The sequence below is a fragment of the Poecilia formosa genome, unplaced genomic scaffold (assembly GCF_000485575.1).
Source record: "Poecilia formosa unplaced genomic scaffold, Poecilia_formosa-5.1.2 Scaffold135, whole genome shotgun sequence".
In the NCBI taxonomy this organism is placed as follows: Eukaryota; Metazoa; Chordata; class Actinopteri; order Cyprinodontiformes; family Poeciliidae; genus Poecilia; species Poecilia formosa.
The window spans coordinates 1,073,684-1,092,367 of NW_006800074.1; the positions used below are offsets into that span (position 1 = coordinate 1,073,684).

The 18,684-nt window shown below is 37.8% G+C and overlaps 2 protein-coding genes across 9 annotated transcripts in view; one reads left to right on the top strand and one right to left on the bottom strand.

Moving 5' to 3' along the window:
• Positions 1–11,789, bottom strand: part of LOC103145080 (serine/threonine-protein kinase WNK2) — a 51,975-nt gene extending 40,186 nt beyond the window's left edge. For 5 of the 8 annotated variants that reach the window (XM_016676511.1, XM_016676514.1, XM_016676512.1 and 2 more), the window contains exons 1-2: positions 11,214–11,788; positions 10,062–10,878 (exon numbers count right to left, since the gene is read on the bottom strand). In XM_016676511.1, the coding sequence (XP_016531997.1) occupies positions 10,062–10,691 (630 nt within the window). In that variant the 5' untranslated portion in view covers positions 10,692–10,878; positions 11,214–11,788. Of the gene's footprint in view, positions 1–10,061; positions 10,879–11,213 lie in introns of all 8 variants that reach the window. The other 3 variants (XM_016676510.1, XM_016676515.1, XM_016676513.1) reach the window with 3 other exon arrangements.
• Positions 11,790–12,894: 1,105 nt separating this feature from the next.
• The window catches only part of LOC103145081 (ninjurin-1), a 16,990-nt gene continuing 11,200 nt past the window's right edge, over positions 12,895–18,684 (top strand). Inside the window, exons 1-2 of the mRNA XM_007562351.2 lie at positions 12,895–12,957; positions 18,018–18,255. Of these exons, the coding sequence (XP_007562413.2) occupies positions 12,919–12,957; positions 18,018–18,255 (277 nt within the window). The 5' untranslated portion in view covers positions 12,895–12,918. The remainder of the gene's footprint in view (positions 12,958–18,017; positions 18,256–18,684) is intronic.

The window sequence follows — 18,684 nt, forward strand, 5'->3', positions numbered from 1 at the left end:
AAGGGCTCATAAAATGTGAGGAGAGTTTATGTGAAAATGCCCCAAGCTCAACTTGGTGACCTGGTTGACCACCTTTCAAATTATGCAATAATTTATTACATAGTACGAGATCAACGCCTTCCACGGCTAGGTCGTAATTAAAGATAGCTGGAGGACTCTAAAGTAAAACCCGCTCCCACAACTACTGAAAATACATTTTGGATAAGCCTGCCGTCTATGAAACTGTTCCCTTTCAACAATTCAAGAATGATTTGTTTCTACATAAACCTGCAGGAAATCTCTGCTACAGCATTTAAAATGGTATCTGTCACCACTTCAGAAGGCTGGTTGTTCCTGAGAAGTCACAGCATGTAGGAAGCTACAAAGGTTTAGACATCAGCCATGTGAGTAAGCAGCAATTATGTGAAACCAACAGTTAATATACATGTTGATCTGGAACTGTTTAACAGTCAATGCGTTCCAGAGCCAAAATGAATAAACGCAAACATACCCAACTCTCCAACCAGCCTTGCAGGAAGGCCTGTTCAAGCAGGACGGCAGGCTATTTTTGCTTTTATCTTTTCACTTGAACTCAACTTTCAGGGACTTCAGATCCGAGTGGAAACTCATAATAGTGAAGGAATCTTCAGGTTGCATCACACCTGCCTTGAGCACCAAAACCAGTAGGTACTTTCTGTGATTATGAATTGTACTGGTGTTTCCCTGTTCACAGGAAACTTCTATGAAATATATTAAGGAAGTAATTTTAACAGGAATTTGAAAATTCCCAGTCCAACTAAATGACCCAAGACATGTTTTACACGTTCAGTGACGTGTAAATGCTTATGGAAACATGTCAGAACTACACAATATTAGGAAAACATGCGACGTGAAATAACATTGGTGAATGTTGTGAAACTTGCGTTAAAAGGTCAAATGTTCTTTTTACTTTGCTTTGAGTTCACAGCAAGCAATCTTGTTGAAGCTGCTTGAAAAATAAAATGCATTATTTTCATCTTGGCAACAACATTTTACAGAAAAGAAATGCCGATGGTCAGCATCTACTGTTTTGGCAAAGAAATAATTCATTTCTAGCTTCTTAATGACATAAGCACCTGTCTAAGTCTTTTCCTTCTAAAACCTATAATGCTGCATTAAATACTTTGAGCTATTACAAAGTGCCTAAATGTATGGTACTTAATAGCCAACATTAATTAGAGTCTAGGCAGTTCCTCATAATATGAAGACTGCATACCATGGTACTATGATAGTGATACATTCACACAGTTTATTATACAGCCCTAATTCACATGCATGCATAAATAAGTATAATTGAGAGCTAACAACTATTTTCAACCAGCTTCACTGTAATATTTATGCACAGCAATCATTAAAAAATAAATTACATTAGCAGTACAATATATGAAATCAGAATCATCAGTGCAATATCAACATGTGGACTAGCTTGACTGCAAAGAACTGTTTGAATGTAGTTTTTGTTAGGTTATGGCTTTTCAGGCACCAGGCATTGAAACTGTTTTTCCAACAGTGCACTGAGCCATTTGGATGGAGCTTCATGTCGAACAATGAGCCTTTTATTGCCCACAACTAATTTAGAGCTTGGAGATCAGGTAGCTTTCAAAAAGTAGCATCATGTTTTCCTGAAGCTGTGCCCTAATTATAAGCCCATATTATATTGTACAGAAAATTTATTTTTAACTATACATTTAAAAAAAAATTGTGTAATATGCAAATTATAATCTATTTATATTCACTGATTTACATGTAAATCATTGAATATAGAAAATCTAGAGATAAAATAATAAATGTATCCAAAATATTAATTGATGTTATAGTGGGGAGATTTTAGGATTCCACTAAAATAAAAGAAGAGGACATATTATGGAACTAAACCTTAAGTGCTACAGTTACAACAAATGCTCTACATTGCAACAACAATTCTATAAACTAGGACAAAAATATTCAATATTTCCTAAAACTAAGGGTATTAATATACGGTACATTTAAAAATGCCTGTTTCATATGACAGAAAGATTTAAAAGCACAGGAATGCTCAAGTGGGGGCATTTTGTCGTCATTACATAAAAATCAGTATATGGAGGTCAAGCAGACATTGTATTGAAATTGTTAATTGTTTTAACTCCAAGAACATAATCAGGTGGTCTGAACAGGAAACAATATTGCAACAGGTTTGTTCACACAAACAACCAGCTCAATTCCAGACAGGATAATTACTCTAAATGAGCTGTAGTCAGACTTCCTATTGCAGGGAGATGAGACAGAGAGGTCAGTGGTGTGTGCACTGTGTGCAAGTTGAAAAAAAGTCTGATAAATTTGCCATTCAAGGTAAAACAACGAGCAACACAAATTGTAAGATACAGTAAAAACTGATGGTAAATTTTAGCTATCCAATAAAACAGACGTGCATTTGACCTTAATTGATCCAAAAATAACGGGAATTATTATTCAATGTGCAATAAATTGTGTGTCTTAATGGAATAACAGGCTGCATACAGGAATAATACAGGAATTTTTTTTACAAAAGTTATTTAAAAATGCAAGTATTTTGTAATTAAAACCCTTTTCAGCTCAAGGTAGCAAAAATTTTAATTGCCTTTTTTTTAACAATACAAAAGAGGAAATGTATTTCAACAATCAGCATCTCACCTTTAAAAGACTGTTTACAAGTTGAGTGACTGCAACTAAAAACCTTTTACAAAAAGCTCCTTAAAAAAAGGAAGATGAAATCTAAACCTACTTGTAAAAAAAATAATCAAGAGTGTCATTTGTAATTTGGTAAACCTGAGATATACTGCTGGAAAGCCTACACAGAAGTAATTAATATATTGACCAATCATGTAAAGTAGTCAGATCAGCAGTTAAGATTAAGGTCGTAAACAACCAAAGAAAACATCATAAAACCTGACAAGTACAGCGGTACGGGGAACATGGAATATGCAATAATGCATAGTTAAGCAGTCCTAATGTGTTTTACTCAGTAGTTTATCTTACTGCTAAAAAAAAAACGGTGTAAACATTTCCATATTTGGCTACTTCTGTTGTTTTGGCAATGAAACAACCTTGTTGTGGTTTCTTAATGGCTTTACCAGAACATCTCTAAACCCTTCTAAACATTTTCTGCCGGATTAAACAGGCACCACCAAATTGGTTCCTTGCAGTAGTTATGTAACTAGCAAATATATTTTTAATTCCTAACAGTGAACAAGGATAGAACAAAAATAACAAATCTGCTATACATTGTCCAGCCCAACTAAACCTCCATCACTTATCTATCGCAGTCGTCCAATAATGCAAAATTTTCTCCAATCACTTCTCATGCCAGACCTGATAACAACCTTCAATACTGATGATGACACGTCTAAGCTGGCAAATAAAATATTAACAGCCAAAATTAAATGTTTGTATATTCAACTGGTAGGGGATGAAATATTCCCAAAAAGTAAAAAAGGAAAAAGTCAGTCATAAAATTAGTTAATGCGAATTCCGAATTAAAACATGTCATTTAAACACTATGCTGAACATGTAACAGAGAGAGATGTTTTTCTGTGTTTCTAAGTGGCAAATTTTCCATTATCCCTGTTAGAGCAAAACATCAGGCAAGATTGCTGTGGTTTTCCAACAGGTTTGTCCCTAAACTCTGGTTGGCTGAGTGACAAAGGAACTCAAGCATGTCTGAACCTGGGAGATTCTGAAATGGCACTAGCTACAGTCACCAAGTCTGATCTACACTGATCTCCTGCTGCCTTGTCTGTAAACAAATAGACGCTTGGTTAAAATTTTGCTTTGGAGTATCTATGGATGAGTTGGAGTTGTTAAATATGTTCACAGGAAACTATATACTCCTCTACACAACTCAGAGTCATTTGTCAAAAAAATTCTTACACTGACTGAATTGTGTAATATGCAATTACTGGTCACTAGAAGCAAAACCCAATGTGTGCCATTATCCCCCACACCATTACACCACCACCACCAGTAAACTGTTAATACTAAGCAGAAAGAAGCCATGTTGTTTTGTCATCAAGACATATGTACTTTTGCTTTTTCTGACCATTTTCTGCAAACCATAGAGATGGGGGTACAGAAATCCCAGTAAAATAATATATTTTTTAAATACTCAGTTTAAGTCTGCAACAGCAATTATTTAACATCTAAAATAATTTTTCTTTTCCATTCTGTTGCTCGGTTTGAACAGCAAGTCATCTAAATGTCTAAATGCATTCAGTTTCTGCCATATGACTGACTGAGACTTTGTGTTTACAAATACCCAATAAAATGGCTGGTGTCATTTAATTGTTATTTATACTGTCGCTTTATGCAACCTACACTTCTCTTTCACATTTGATTCTGCAACTGTGAAAATTTACAGTTACACCACAAGCTGCACAGTTCTTTAATGCTTTGGCTTTAATAATATTTTTGACAGAAAAAATGTCTCCGATTTAAGCTGTTTGTGCAAGATACAAAAAATTTAGCTTCATTTATTTTTTCAAAAGGAAAAAATAAATAAAGCTGCACTGTGTAGACAGACCTTTAATCTGATCTCAGGTAACAGTGAAATCAAGAACTTGTAATCAAGATATACCAAGCTGATCTTGAGGTCAAGGCTTTTGTTTACTTGCCACAACATTGCCAAGCCATCCAAGGCGGACAGTCAGATATCGCCATCATGGCATCTTCAACAGCTTCCTCATTTACAAGCCAAGAATCTGATTGATTCTGAATGAAAACAAGCTCCCAGCCAAATACCAGAGAAATGTCAGCAGAGTCAGAGGTAAACTGTGTCTGGAAGAGTGCACACAGCGTTCAACACCAAGATAAAAATCTACATGCGGAGTCCCAACTGGCAGAAGCAGGAAGTTCTTAAGGTTTTAAACAAATTCCAGTGAGCAAAGACGGAATAAGGAAAGGCAAACAGCAGCATAGGAAAGGTTTCTTCAGAACAATTGGAGACTCCTGCATTCTCCTCGCAGATTAACATCACAGCTTGTGTCAAGGCCATCTGTGTTACATAAAAGACTGGCACAAAAAACAGTCTTCTCTCACACCTCAAGGAGAGGAAGAAATGCATCAAATGCATCAAAGGGTTGTGTTCAAAGTAAAAGAATATAAAATGCAAAATACCACAGTAGACATACAGTTCTAAACCAGAAAATCGAATTTATTCTAAGAAGGCTGGGAAAGGTAAAACTGGCATTGTCAAAACCTTTCAAGAAACATGCATGACGGGAATTATGTTTTCATTGGGAGTTGACTTCTTGACTTGTTGATGCATGTGCTTAAAAATGTTGTTGAATGTGACCTAGATGTGGAGATATTGTGGACAGTGTGGGTTGTTCTTGGCTCAGACAACTAGTCTCTACATAGACTTTATGGGCTACCAAGAGATCTTCAGATGACAGCTGTGAGCCAGATACCATAAAGGACAGTGATAAATCAAAACACACTGCCTAATTTTAGGTCTCAAAATATAGTTTCTATCTAAACAAACACACAATGAAGATTATATAAAATACAAACCTAAACTAATACCCTACATTAAAAGCAATGAAGCACATCTCTACAGTAGTAAGATTATCTCTGGGGTAGCAAGATTATGATGAACAAGAAAACATTGAATCTTACTCATCTTTGAATTTTTAATGTGTGCAATATAATTATAATGGACTGCTTGGATGCAATATTTGTAGTCATAGAAGATGCCATTTAATTTTGATGTTTACCAAACAACATAAAAAAAACTTAGCTAATATAATTTTGGCATAGCTGATTTGCAAGTATGGCTTCATTTTATTTGTGTATTTAAGTGTTCTCTGTTAGTGATTTTGTTAGATGAACTTAGTGTTCTGTTTGTATTTTTTCTTGATTCTTGTAAAGTGCCTTTGAGTGTTTAGGAAAGTGCAGTACAAATATATTGTATTATTACTATTACAATTATTTTAGAATTTCTTTCATCTTATGCAGACTTACGTAGGTTTCAAAGGCTGAACCAACGTGCTTAGGACGGTCGAGTACAAATAGCAGGAAAAGAAAGCAGCGACATCACACTGGCAGGTGTGAACTGACGCATGGCGGAAATGCACCTTGCATATCTCACACCTGAAGAAGTCGGGAATGCAACAACCATACTGCAAATGTTCAAAATGGTGAAGAGGCAAAATGGCCAGCAACCGGTAATGCCAGAAAAAGCAGCATTGAGCAAACAAATACAGGTAAAGTCAGCTTAGGAGTGCTTTTTATTTAAAGACGCATCAAAAACACAAGAAGATCCACTGCTAGATGGTGTCAGCACCACTCTGCAAAACAATAAATCAGTTCAACCGAAATGTAAAAGGTAAATGGTAATGCAATGTAAATGTAAATAATGTCAATGTAAATTAATTAAAATGGTAAATATAAAATGTAAATGTAATGTAAATGGTAAATATAAAATGTAAATGTAATGTAAATGGTTAATGTAAAATGTAAATGATTTTTTTAAACAAATAGAAAAAGTAACCAGAAATGGTAACATATTTTGTCTATCTTTTGTTAGGTTGCCACACAAAAATATCAGGAAATTTGTTTATTCAAAATAACTCTGTGTTTTTCATCATTAGTTGAGACAAGTATGATTTTTTTTCTTATAGTTTGTAATTTAGTTTTACCTCTGATGATTTTTGAATGCATCCAGATTGAGGAACTGTTTTACACATGCAACAATTAAGTAAAATAAATGAATTGCTTTTATAAACTCAATCATTTCATTAACGATGCAATCATAATAGTGAACAAAAATATCATGACTATATATCATTTATGAAACCATCAGCCCTAAGCCAAATACATTTCTTATTGAAACTAAAATCATAAAGACATCTACTATTATCGGAGGTTAGAATACAGGGGCAATGAACCCTGAAAATTGCAGTTCACCATCCTAATCTTAATGGTGACCCTAACATCTATTTTCAGGTACAAATGAGTCTCCATGATTAATTAGCAAAGTTTAGGTTCATTTTTCAAGCTCTTCGATGTCAAACCCACAGGCAGAGAGGCATTTAGTGTACAGAGACCATCATCATGGCAGACACTATCAAAACACAAATCCCCTCACGGCATGGGGCAACGTCGCTGACCTCCGGACCAAAACATGCACCATAAATCTTGCTGTCCAAGTGCTGACACTTCTTTGAAGAGCTACTGGACTGCAGGTTTGTGATCCCGACACCACCCTTGGTGCAGAAGGACTGCACACTGCGGAATTTCCTCCCAATACAGCGAGTGCTTACAGACGGGGAAAAATAAATAAATTACGCTTTCGAGAAGTCCTGCCAAGCCATGATCACTTTTCTGTGATAAGTATTTCCTGACTTTAAAGCGCTGACAGAATTTGCAGTGATTACTCTGCTGCAGCCACAGTGCTGGCTTCAGTTACCACAATATAAAGCAGTTATAAGGAGACAGCTGAAGATGTTTCCCCTGATCCATTTGATCAAATTAAACCGGTACAATGTAGACCTCAGACTGCACTCACTCGGACAATTGACATTTTACCAACCAGGAGTTTTACACAAGCACAGATCAATGGGGCAGCAGAGTATTTCATGCTAAGGATGTGGCTTTATGTCTTACTCCAAGAAGAAGAGACCCTACACAACAGGAGTTCTGGTTATGTAATCTCTGCATGGTGGGCCTGTATGGTTTGACAGCATCTCAAGCCGTGGTTCAAGTCGTATTTTCTGCTTCTGATTTTATCAACTGAGTGGGTCTACTGTGAAAAAAAAAATCTAATCCAATCCAAATTAAGTGAAGTAAAAAAAAAAAAGCGACGGTAAAAAAAATGACAAATTTGTATCTTTTAGAATATTTCTACATTTTCAAATCCATTCTTTCCATAGATTTTTCTTGTTATGTAGTTTTTGTTAGAAAAAAAAAACTATAAAAATTTGTATAAAATTTGACTAAAATAAATTTCAGAGATTATCCTAGACTCAATGACTACATCTAATACAAATTTCTTTCAACTTATGAATGGTTGGCTGCTGTATCTGGAGATATATCGTAGATTTAAGGAAGATGTGATGGTCATTTTGACGGTCATAACTTCCTCAACAGCCTAAAACGTATCCGTCTCTCTCACAACACCAAAAAGAACAGTTACTAACTAAATCACTTATCAAGAACTGCCAGGTACCATAGTTAAAATTTACCAACCAAAGTTACATTACACAAAGGTCTTGTTTTAGACTTCGGTTTCCCTTCCAAGTAAAATCTCAAAAGCAAGGTTTCAATCTAGACTAATGATCTACAAAGCAAACAGAAGAAAATACCAGAGGTTTATAAAATATCTTTCAAATCTTAGTTGCTCTTGCAATAACTACAAAAATACTACCTTGCACATAAGAAATAGCTAGTGTCGATATCAAACAATGTAAAATAAACTAGTAAAAACACTGGACATGGTTACTGTAAAAGATGAAAATGTGAAAATTGTATTATGACAGTTTCTTTTCTGTTAGTTAAAAGAAGCTCATACAAATGCAAAATGACAGTTACCAAGCAAAATAGGCAATAGGCAACCATGCAAAACTTGTGGCAGGTGTAAAGACCACAGTACTATTTTAAAACTGGACATCTACTCCTGAGTGTCTGTTAGTAAATGTGTCAAAAGGGGAAAAAGCAGCAAACTGCTTCCTGTTCAACTTTGTATCAACAAGTGAACCAAACAGCTGCTCTGCTTTTCAGCTTCAGGAAGACACAGAGACACTCAAATTCAGTCAGCATGATGCTACGTTACTCATTCCTATCTATAGAGTCCCACTGAACGATCAAATGCCACAGCGCATCGCAGCAATGCAGTCACACACAACAGATTTGTCATGCACACTCCCTTGTAGCTGCTGCTGCTGTAGCATGTTTTATCTCCTCAGTCACAGCGCTGAGGCCACTAGCTGCTGCACAGTTCCCAGCAGGCCACAGCGCACCTCAGCTGCTGCGCGTCTATCCACCTCCTGTTGCACAGAGGGAGGGATTTAGGGGCGTAGAACCAGTCACAACATGCAAGTCCAGCACTGTCCGCTCCAGTAACCGCTCTGTGGTGTCACAGAGTTACCTTGGAAAACTAGAATAGCTAAAAGTGAAGGTTGGTGGAATATGATTTGAATTAATCGTCAGCAATTTAGCGAGATTGTAGAAAACAAACCCTGTACAGGTTTGCTTTCTTTAAGGGGTCAGTCATGCCTACTACAGCCCCTAGTAAGCCTCCTGGGAGATTGAGGGAGAGAGAGATAATCCCTGTTACAGTCTCCAAAGGACGGAAATAATTAGTTAATACTTTTGTAAAGCATTAAGCTGGGGATTTTGCCCCATTTGTATAAATGAAGAACATAAAAGTCTTAAGTGAATATTCAAAACACATTAACCTATAGTTTTTAAAAACATTTAAGATTCTTTTTTATTTATCCCTAGACATATTTATTTTTAATGTATCTTTAATATAGTTCTGCTTAGTATGATGAACAAAATAAATAATAAGCAAATAAAGTGGATAAACAATTAAAAAACTTTCACTCCGTCATCTCTGATCAACAAATTATGTCGTAAAAAAAAGCAGTCCGATTTGTTTTTCCAAATCATTAAACTTATAAAATCAATTTATTTTCAATCCCACCACTTCCAGCCTATAAGCACATCACATGTATAATCCTAATAAGATTTAGAAGATGCTTTAATGGATAAATGGAGGCGTCATTCTATAGGGGAAAACTCCCACAAAAGACAGAGAAAAATATTTCAAAACCATCAAAATCATAAACATTTTCATACTGGAATTGATGGATCATATTTGAATATTTTCCCTTTTTTTTAACCTAAACTTAACCAGTTCAGGAAAATACTTGACCCAACTTTTCTAGACTGCTTAAGAAACCTGTAAAGACCTGTAAAAAGTTCAAATATAGAGAAAATAAAACTTTCTAAAAATAAAGACTTTTTTTTTTTACATTCTTAACAAGACATACAGAACATATGAATGAAATGGAACATTTGTGTTCCTTTACCTGCAGCTCACACCAGGCCACCTCCACCCAGGTGTCAGTATCCAGGCCTTTGTAGACCGTTTTGAAAGACCCTCTCCCGAGCTCGATGTCAAATTTAAGGAACCTTCCTCCTGGAGATGTGGAGACCGCTTTCATCTCTGCTTCCTCTTCATTTTCCTCACTCACCGCCTTAGTAGCAACTTTACCACCATCGCTGCAAGTAACATTCAAAGGATGTCCAACTCTCTCCTTGTCCTCATCCGCACTGGTGCTCTCTGTTGCGCTGTCTTTTTGCCCACACTGGCTTTCAGTGCTGGAGCTCTCTTGAACCCCACAACTAGTCCCTCGTGTCCTGTCCACAATTGATCTCAAGTTTATGTTCAGGATTTTGCTCTGGTTTTCAGTTTCGGGGGCTTCATAGGATTGCTCATCCGTGTCTGAAAACCACAGACTTCTCCTGATGAATCTCTGATGCCCATTCCTCTGGTAAACAGAAGAAGGATCACTTCCACCTCTCACTAGAGAGTCCACAAGATTCACATTTGCATCACCCATGGGCCCATGCATATTTATGGCGAGATTACATTGAGAATTGGGTACAGATGAATGCTTGGGCTCTTGGAGAGTTCCACAGCTAGTCTCCGGCTCCATGGTGACTTAAAAAGTTCAGTCACTTTGGTTTCCAGGTTCTTCCAGGCATGGCTTCAATTTCCAAATGCAGATCTTCTCTTTTCGCAGATGAATACCTGCAGCGCCCACCCGGTGACGCAGTTTGTCAGCAGAGGCCCTAAACAGCGCTGGGATGGATGACACAGGCGAGATTTCATCAGATAAAGAGCTGGAAAGGAAATACTTACACTTAGTGAAGTAAAAATACAAAAAATATATAAACCAACTAAAAAAAATTAAGCCATCTCCTGCATTTTACCTTAAAAAAAAAACAACCTCGAGACAAAGTCTGCAGGTGTGATTCATAATATAAGCAAATTATTTAAACAAAACCATAGTGTTTGCAGAGGCCATCTTCGTTCAGGTGCAGCAAAAACTAGCAAGCTACAACTTAAGTTTAACCAAGCTAACCGTTTACACGCGCTGAATATACTCACCCCACGCATCATATGAACCCCCTGAACCGACACAAGCAAATATGTAGATGAAAACTAAATAACTTACCTCTTTAAGAAGAAAAGGAAAACGCTGAAAGGCGAACACAGCACCGGGACTACACCTTACACAGCAGTCCGAACCGAACCTGTCAGGTCCGCAGTTAGAAAAACCTCGCTAACGTTAGCCGACTGTCCACGGCGAGAAGAGGGTGGACTTTCTGAACGCCCTATCTCAATATTAAGCCCATTTTTCACGCACGGGAGTCACACCGAAACACCAGCAAATCCAGATTCAGTCCGGGCAGCACGTTCCCTCCCCACTGCCGAGGGTGGAAAAATGACGAATGTGATGTATTTATCAAATGACAAGTCCTCGCATCCTTTAATATTTGGAGACCTCACCGACCGACTGTTTGTCTGTAGCTGCTGCACGCTGAGGCTGTGGGTGAATTAACACACAGCTCGGTTCACGCCACGGGATTTTTTCAGCTCTTCTGTAATCTCCCCGGCAGGTAATTTCAGCACGCAACTGTATTCCCTTGTCATCGCCTCCGTTCAACGTTGGGTTCATGCGCTGCTGAGGCAGTAAAAATGTGTTTCCCATTCACTTTGCTTGGCTCCACGCCCCTAGTAACGACCGCAGGGACGGTCCAATCACGCAGCACGCTGGGACTACCACAGAGACAGCCGACTCATCACATTGTTGCACCTTCCAGCAGAGACAGACACAAATTTGACGAGAAAAGACAACGACTGGTTGACTGGGAGACAGTGAAATTCATTTTGAATTTGAAATACTAACTATAACGCGATGTCATTCGTATAAAAGCGAATTAAGCTCTATAGAGACAGAAAGCAAGCACACAAAAAAAAACCTGTCAAAAACTACTGATTTTGTTTGTTAAAGGACTGCGTGAAAGTTCAGACATAAAAAAGCAGTAAAATGTGAATTTAATGACAGTAGCTGCCATTAAAAGCTTCTAGACAGACTTTTTTGTAAACTCATCAAGCTCACTATAATTTATCAACTTATAGGACCGCACGTGATAGTCACTTGTCCTGTTTGTTTCCTTGTTTTGTTGAAAAGCAGAATTAATAAAGTTAAAGCCAGGTTTCAACTCACATGTGTAGGCAGTGACATCAAGATCAAGCAACTTTTAAATTCTCATATGTTTTTCTTTCTTACACTTTTGCAACTATAACTAAATTGGGGCAGCAATTCGGAATCAAGGAAAATAAATGGCGCTCTTATATTGGCTGCATTACAAACATCAGACAACTGTGTGTCAAAAATAATAGATCTCGTTTCTCCTATGAAGATCTAATCTAACCATTGTCATCTGACTTAGTAAAAAGAATCCACCTACTGGTAGGGATGTAAATACTTTCCAAAGCATTGTACTTGATGTTTTTTTTTTTTATTAACCTACGTTTTTGACCATTGAAAAATAATATTTTGTGTGGTTTTAGCACAAGTTTCTTATGCTTCTAACATACTAGATAGCCAGTTTAGTAGACAGGTATGATTATAACATCCTCACACAGGTTTATTGCAAAAGACTAATAGTTGTGAAATATTTCCCACCCCCATCATAGAGACAGACTGTTGTAGAGGGTATATTTACACAAATTTACGATGCTATGTCACTATATCAGTAAAACTAAATGTGCAGCTGTTGCCCTGCCAGGGATATGGTTGCAGGTACGGTCCTCTCCTCTCTTTTAACAGGATAGTTTACAGTTCAGTTTGCAGCAGCTTTGCTCGCTGGAACATGATGAACGACAACAGCAGCAGGGGAAGTGGAGCCGAGGTAAGATATCTGAAATCATTTTTCATAAGAAAAGATCCCAGATTATCCTGCACTGAGCTTTGTTGTCAGGCTGTACATAATTATTGGTCTTTCTTGCAAACTGCACAATTGCAAAATAAAGACAAAAGCAATGTTAGACCCTGTAGATTTAATGACGCAGAAAATAATTAAATATATAAAAGAACTGAGCCAATGCTTAGATTGTGAGGAAATGGGGCTAAAGTAATTGCAGCAGTATGCAATCTTGCTTGCATTTGCTGTCAGTTCACCTTTTTAACCATAGTTTTTCTTCTTTTGCCTTCTATTATTAGATTGTAATAAAAAGGTATCCGCTACATGTGGTCTCTGTTATTTGAATATACTTTGTTCCTTTCTCTATATTAGCCAACGTTCTGCAAGCTACAGTATATAACTGTGACGTACGTATGCAATGGCATGTATTTTCATGTCCCCACATGAGTCCATCCCTGAAGCAATTCAACTGAGATCTGCAAGCGTGGTAGCTCAGGTGACATTCATGGTCATTGCGACACTAAGTGACCTTATAAATAATGAGCACCCTGCTTTGTTACCGCTTCATTGACCTAAATGCACACATAAAAAAAAAAGGCTCACACACTCACTTCAAAAGGCCATGATTCCTCCAGCCACACTTGGACGTGGTAGTAAAACTGTGCATCTTACAAAATGTTTATTAGCCTTATGGTTTATAAGGCAATTAAAGCGTCCATTTGACAAGTAATAACAATGCACTGAAGTCCAAAGCTGCATCCAATTTTACAAGGCAGGGAAACAGACTTCTCTATGCCATCTCTGCAGACTCAATCTGTGTGGGTCAATTTAATTTCATATGGATGTGTGTCTGCGTGTGTCTAGGTGTGTGTGTGTGTGTTGCTCTGTGTGCTTTTGATTGGGGAACAAGGCAGGAGGAAGACCCTGGTTGCCAGAGATACTTCCGTCTGTCTGACAGAGCTCAGCCAGCAGATGCAAAAATGTAATACCCTTGCGCTCGAGAAAATGAACAACTGATCTCATTTATAAAGTGTCTCCCACCCGCATTGATCTAGAAAGCTAGAAAGAAAGAACAAATCCGTGGCTGTTTTCTAGGGCGGAGATCCTACATGCGGACTTTCCACAGGCTTTTAATATCCGGGACTGTTTTGCACTGAAATCTAATACCAATCACATTCTGAGTCAGAGCAAGCAGACACAAAGGCTTTTGTCTTATCCCCCCCAAATGCTTTTTTATTTAATATTTTTTAATTTCATGCATCCTCTGGAATCAGTTCATATTTTACTCTTACTGTAGCTGGATGGGTCACATTTTGAGAAGGCCATGTTTGCTTTGCTCTGTGCGAGGCTGTAAAAATAAAAGCTCTACAGAGAATAATGGAAATTAGATTTACAGCTGGGTCGATCTTCTTCTGGAGACGGGCCAGAGTTTGAGGTGAGTGAAAAGAGAGGGCTGCTGACGCAACATGATGGATGGAAACCAAAGAAGTGCTTATGCATGAGGGAAAAGTCAGGGGAAGACACAACAGAACAGTTAGGTTAATTTGGTCTTTCAGCAGTTGGTTCAATTAACTAAATAATGGATGCAGGGGTCTTACAGTGTCTAAAGTGATGGATATTGTTCTTGCACGTCAAGCACAGAGCTTAGTGGTACAAAGTAATACCTGAAGCATATAGTTTCTCAGAGTTTGACATGCAGGTATTTGGGTTAGACTGTGTTAATCTGTGTGACAACATGTGAAAAGGTTAAAAAAAAGAAGTTTGGGATCAAGTGTGTAAGTTTGTGAGTTCAGCTCTATTGAGGGGAAGTCAGCCAAAACCTGGGTGGGATCTCAACAAACAAAGAAGTTGTTTCATTAAATTTAGGGTTTGGGCTCAGTTTCTGGAATTTAAATGCTTCAACCTTCCCCACTATTGTGTACTCTGAATAATTGTCTCAGTTTCAGATTTATGACTTTAAGCAGCCTAATTTAATCAGAAGTGAAACTTCAGTGTTCTTTATGTTGGATATTAGGGGTTAGAACAACACAAAGTATTGTATCAAAGTGAAGAAGAAGGAAAACAATGCATATTTTACTATTTGCTTTAGTTTTGTTTTGTTTTTTAGATAACGGTGTCAAATTATTGCTGCACAACTTTGTACATGTGGAGTTTAGGTTTTTGTCCATTCTTCTATGAAAACATAAGTTTAGAGAGTGTTGTCAAACAACAAAGTTTTGAGTAGACTTTGACTGGGCCATACATACACACATGAAGATGACGTTTTTCATTGTACATTTGGGCTTGCTCTCCTTATTGAGGGCCAGCTTTTGATGGTCTTGGGACCATCAATAGAAATATAAAACAGAAAAAAATATATAAAACAGATAGGGTTCTATTACAAAATATGAAATGCTTATTCAATGCAATGTCAAACTGCCTTCATCACAATATGATTTCAGTTAGTTAGAATATTTAAATGCTGTTCTGAGAAAGAATAAGAAAACCTCGACTAACAGCTCCTGAGAACGTGCCTCTCTCTCGGCCTTTAGTGTTCAAATATAAAACTAAAAGAGAATGGTAACAGGGACGTGGCTTTATTTGTATTTTCTGAGAAAACAAAAACCCTCTGCTACTGTGCTTTTAGACACATTGGCTCCATGTTTTCCTAGCTCTGGTCTCACAACAGGTATTATCACTCAGTTGTCTGTTGACTCTGGGATAAAGCCCTGTCTTTGAAAAGCCTGTGTCAGTGTTTTAGAGCAGAATGGTTGACCCTGACACGTCACGACAGCAATCCATTTGTGGCATTTGCCCTAAATTCACATTAACAAGGACTCTACACTGCATCCCACTGTTTCCAGTTGAATGCAGGGAAAGATTTTGCGGGTGATGTGATGGTTTGAAGGACAAAGCAATAAAACTTGATGGCCTATTTAAGGGCCGGCGTAAAACTTGATCACAAATGTAGCACAAGGTTTTCTCCAGCTCCAAAAATCCAACCCCCTCTTAGTCTGTAGTCTCCACTCAGACATCAACTCAACCAATACAAGCTGATTGTTGTGAATATCCGGAAGGCACTGTTATTCAGCTGTAGCCTGATCTGTGGCAAATTAGAGGGTGCTGCTTTTCTTGTCTCTTTGTCCTTGGAGCAGAGGGAAGATAGTTGTTACCAGTGCAGTGGTTTGGCTAATCTCTGACAAGATGATCATTCTGCAGCTGCAGGGGTTTGTTATGGGAAAAAAGAATGCGGGTGGTTTGGCGGTCCGGAAGAGGCTGCTAATTACTGAAAGGCCAGAGAAAGAGCTTGCCTGTGCCTTGAAAGTGTTGAATCTCCAATCTGCAGAGTGGTTGGATTGGGGTCAGCTATATGTCTGTAAACAGAGGATCTTACTGGAAATTTATCAAGAAACTCTGCTTCATTTTTACTGTTTTAAGAAGGAAGATTATTTTTGAGCTTTCAGCTAATAAACAAGCTAATCCAGGCCTGTACAATTTCTTCTTTGGAGTGCAAAGTCCACTAGGATGGAGTGGACTCACAACAAAAGCCAAGCTAATCATCTGTTACATAACCACTGCCCACACAAGAATCAATTCAGTGGAAACTTAACATATCTCAGGATACATGCTGATAATTCATAGAGAGGATGAGGGCCTAGCAGAAGTAGTCATACCCCATAAACCTTTTCACATCATTTGTCACATTGAAACCGCAAATATCAGAATATTGTATTTAATTTGGTACAGCTAAATAAAGTAGTGAGTTATCATGAAGTGAAGGGGAGATGATACATGTTTTTTTTGTTGTTGTTGTTGTTTTTTTTTTTATAAACAGGTATTTGGAAAAAGTGTGGCATTTTGCTGTATTTACAGCAGCAAGTCTGCGTAAGTCTCTCACCCATTCTGTTTTTTCAAAATAGGTCAAACTAAATCAGATTAGATCTTCAGGAATCTTTTAGTCCTGCCTCAGATTCTTAATTGGATTCAGATCTGGACGTTGACTCTATATCTCTGTTTGTATGTCCAGGGTGGTTGTCCTGCTGGAAGGCGAACCTCAGGGTTTTCGCCCATCTTTGTCCTATATTCAACTCCATCCATCTTCCAATTAACTCTCTGCTCTTGCCATTTTCAGGTGCTGGCCTGATCAGTGCTCTTTGAGATATTCATAGCAAAGCTTGCGGTATTATATATTAGTCAGTTGAGATAGATGCTCTCTGATTTTATTTATTAAAGGTGTTTCGACATGCAAGTATTGTTTTCCTGTCGCTCAACAATTTTGCACCAATTTCTGTTGGAGAGTCACACAAAATGCTCACAAAAACTAATTGCACTAGTGGTTAATATGGGACAAATTGTGAAGTGGTTATTGTGGCACTGTATATATTTATTGTGGTATAAAAAGATTTTTATACCACAATTTTTCTCCTCTGTATTAAGTACAGCTAAAATATTTAAAATGATGTATTTTCCTTAAAATATAATTCTATGTTTTATTCAGCCCAGACTCTTAACTCTGTAATTATATTCAGTTAGAGTGGGTTATGACTGAAAGGTCAATATGTCTCCTCGCGCTACCAGCTTAATTAAAGGTACAGGACAGTCAGTCATCATTGCTTTGATTTGTAAAGTCAACAGATTACGGAACAGAAGAGTTCAACTCAGGGTAACAGAAACAGGAAAAAAAATAGAGATCGAAAGAAAGAAAGAAAAAAAGACATGAAATAAAAAAGAGGGAGAAATGGAGAAATGTTGAAGTAGAACTGATTTATTTAATCCTCAGATGCTTAAACTGCTTGTGAACAAGAGTTACCCTTCTTGCTACACTAATGGCTCTGTTTTTAAGAGTCACTCTTCAGTAATGGCTGCTTGTTTTTCCAATTTGTTCAGAACAGCAACCAGATCCCCTGACGTCCTTGCACAGGAAGCGCAGCATTACTGCTTGTCCCATCACCGCGCAGTTTTCCTCTGTTGATTGAGCAAAACATCAGAGTTTGCTTTTCCGTTCATTTCCACGCATTCTTTTCAGATTCATCATTTCCAAGTCATTTCTGCTTTGGTTTCATTGTTAGGCCACCCGTCCTGATGCTCAGCCCAGTGGACCACCCCTCCTGAACATGAACCACTATGCCAATAAGAAGAGTGCAGCTGAGAGCATGTTGGATTTGGCTCTGCTGATGGCCAACGCCTCCCAGCTGAAAGCCGTGATGGAGCAGGGGGCGAAAAGTTCCTTTTACACCCCCGTCGTCACCCTAATCGCCATATCTCTTTGTCTGCAAGTCACGATTGGGATCCTGTTAATCTTCACAGGTAAGAAAACAGATAAAGCTTGAGCTTTTTGGAGGTGTTTATGTTTTTTCTACATCCCCTTGCTTTATATGCCCTTTATTGTAAACCTCAGCAAAATCAATGCCCATTATTTTACCAGATTTTGCCCCGCATCAACATCAAGTCCACAGTTACTGACAAATAACCCATTAACAACCAGTCTTTTGTCGTGACCATGGTAACCAGGTCAGGGTTCACAAGGTTTTTAGTCTGTCAGCAAATGTGGGAGTCAAAGGAGCGAGGTCGCTTCTGTTCCTTTTGGCATATGTGTTAAAACCTGTCAATAAGTGTGTGGAAATGTACTGAAATCAATAGAATTTACCATAAGAAAACATAGCATAGAAAAAATTTATTATACCACAATCAGATATTTCAGGTATTTATTACTGTTAATTTTGATGATAGTGAAGG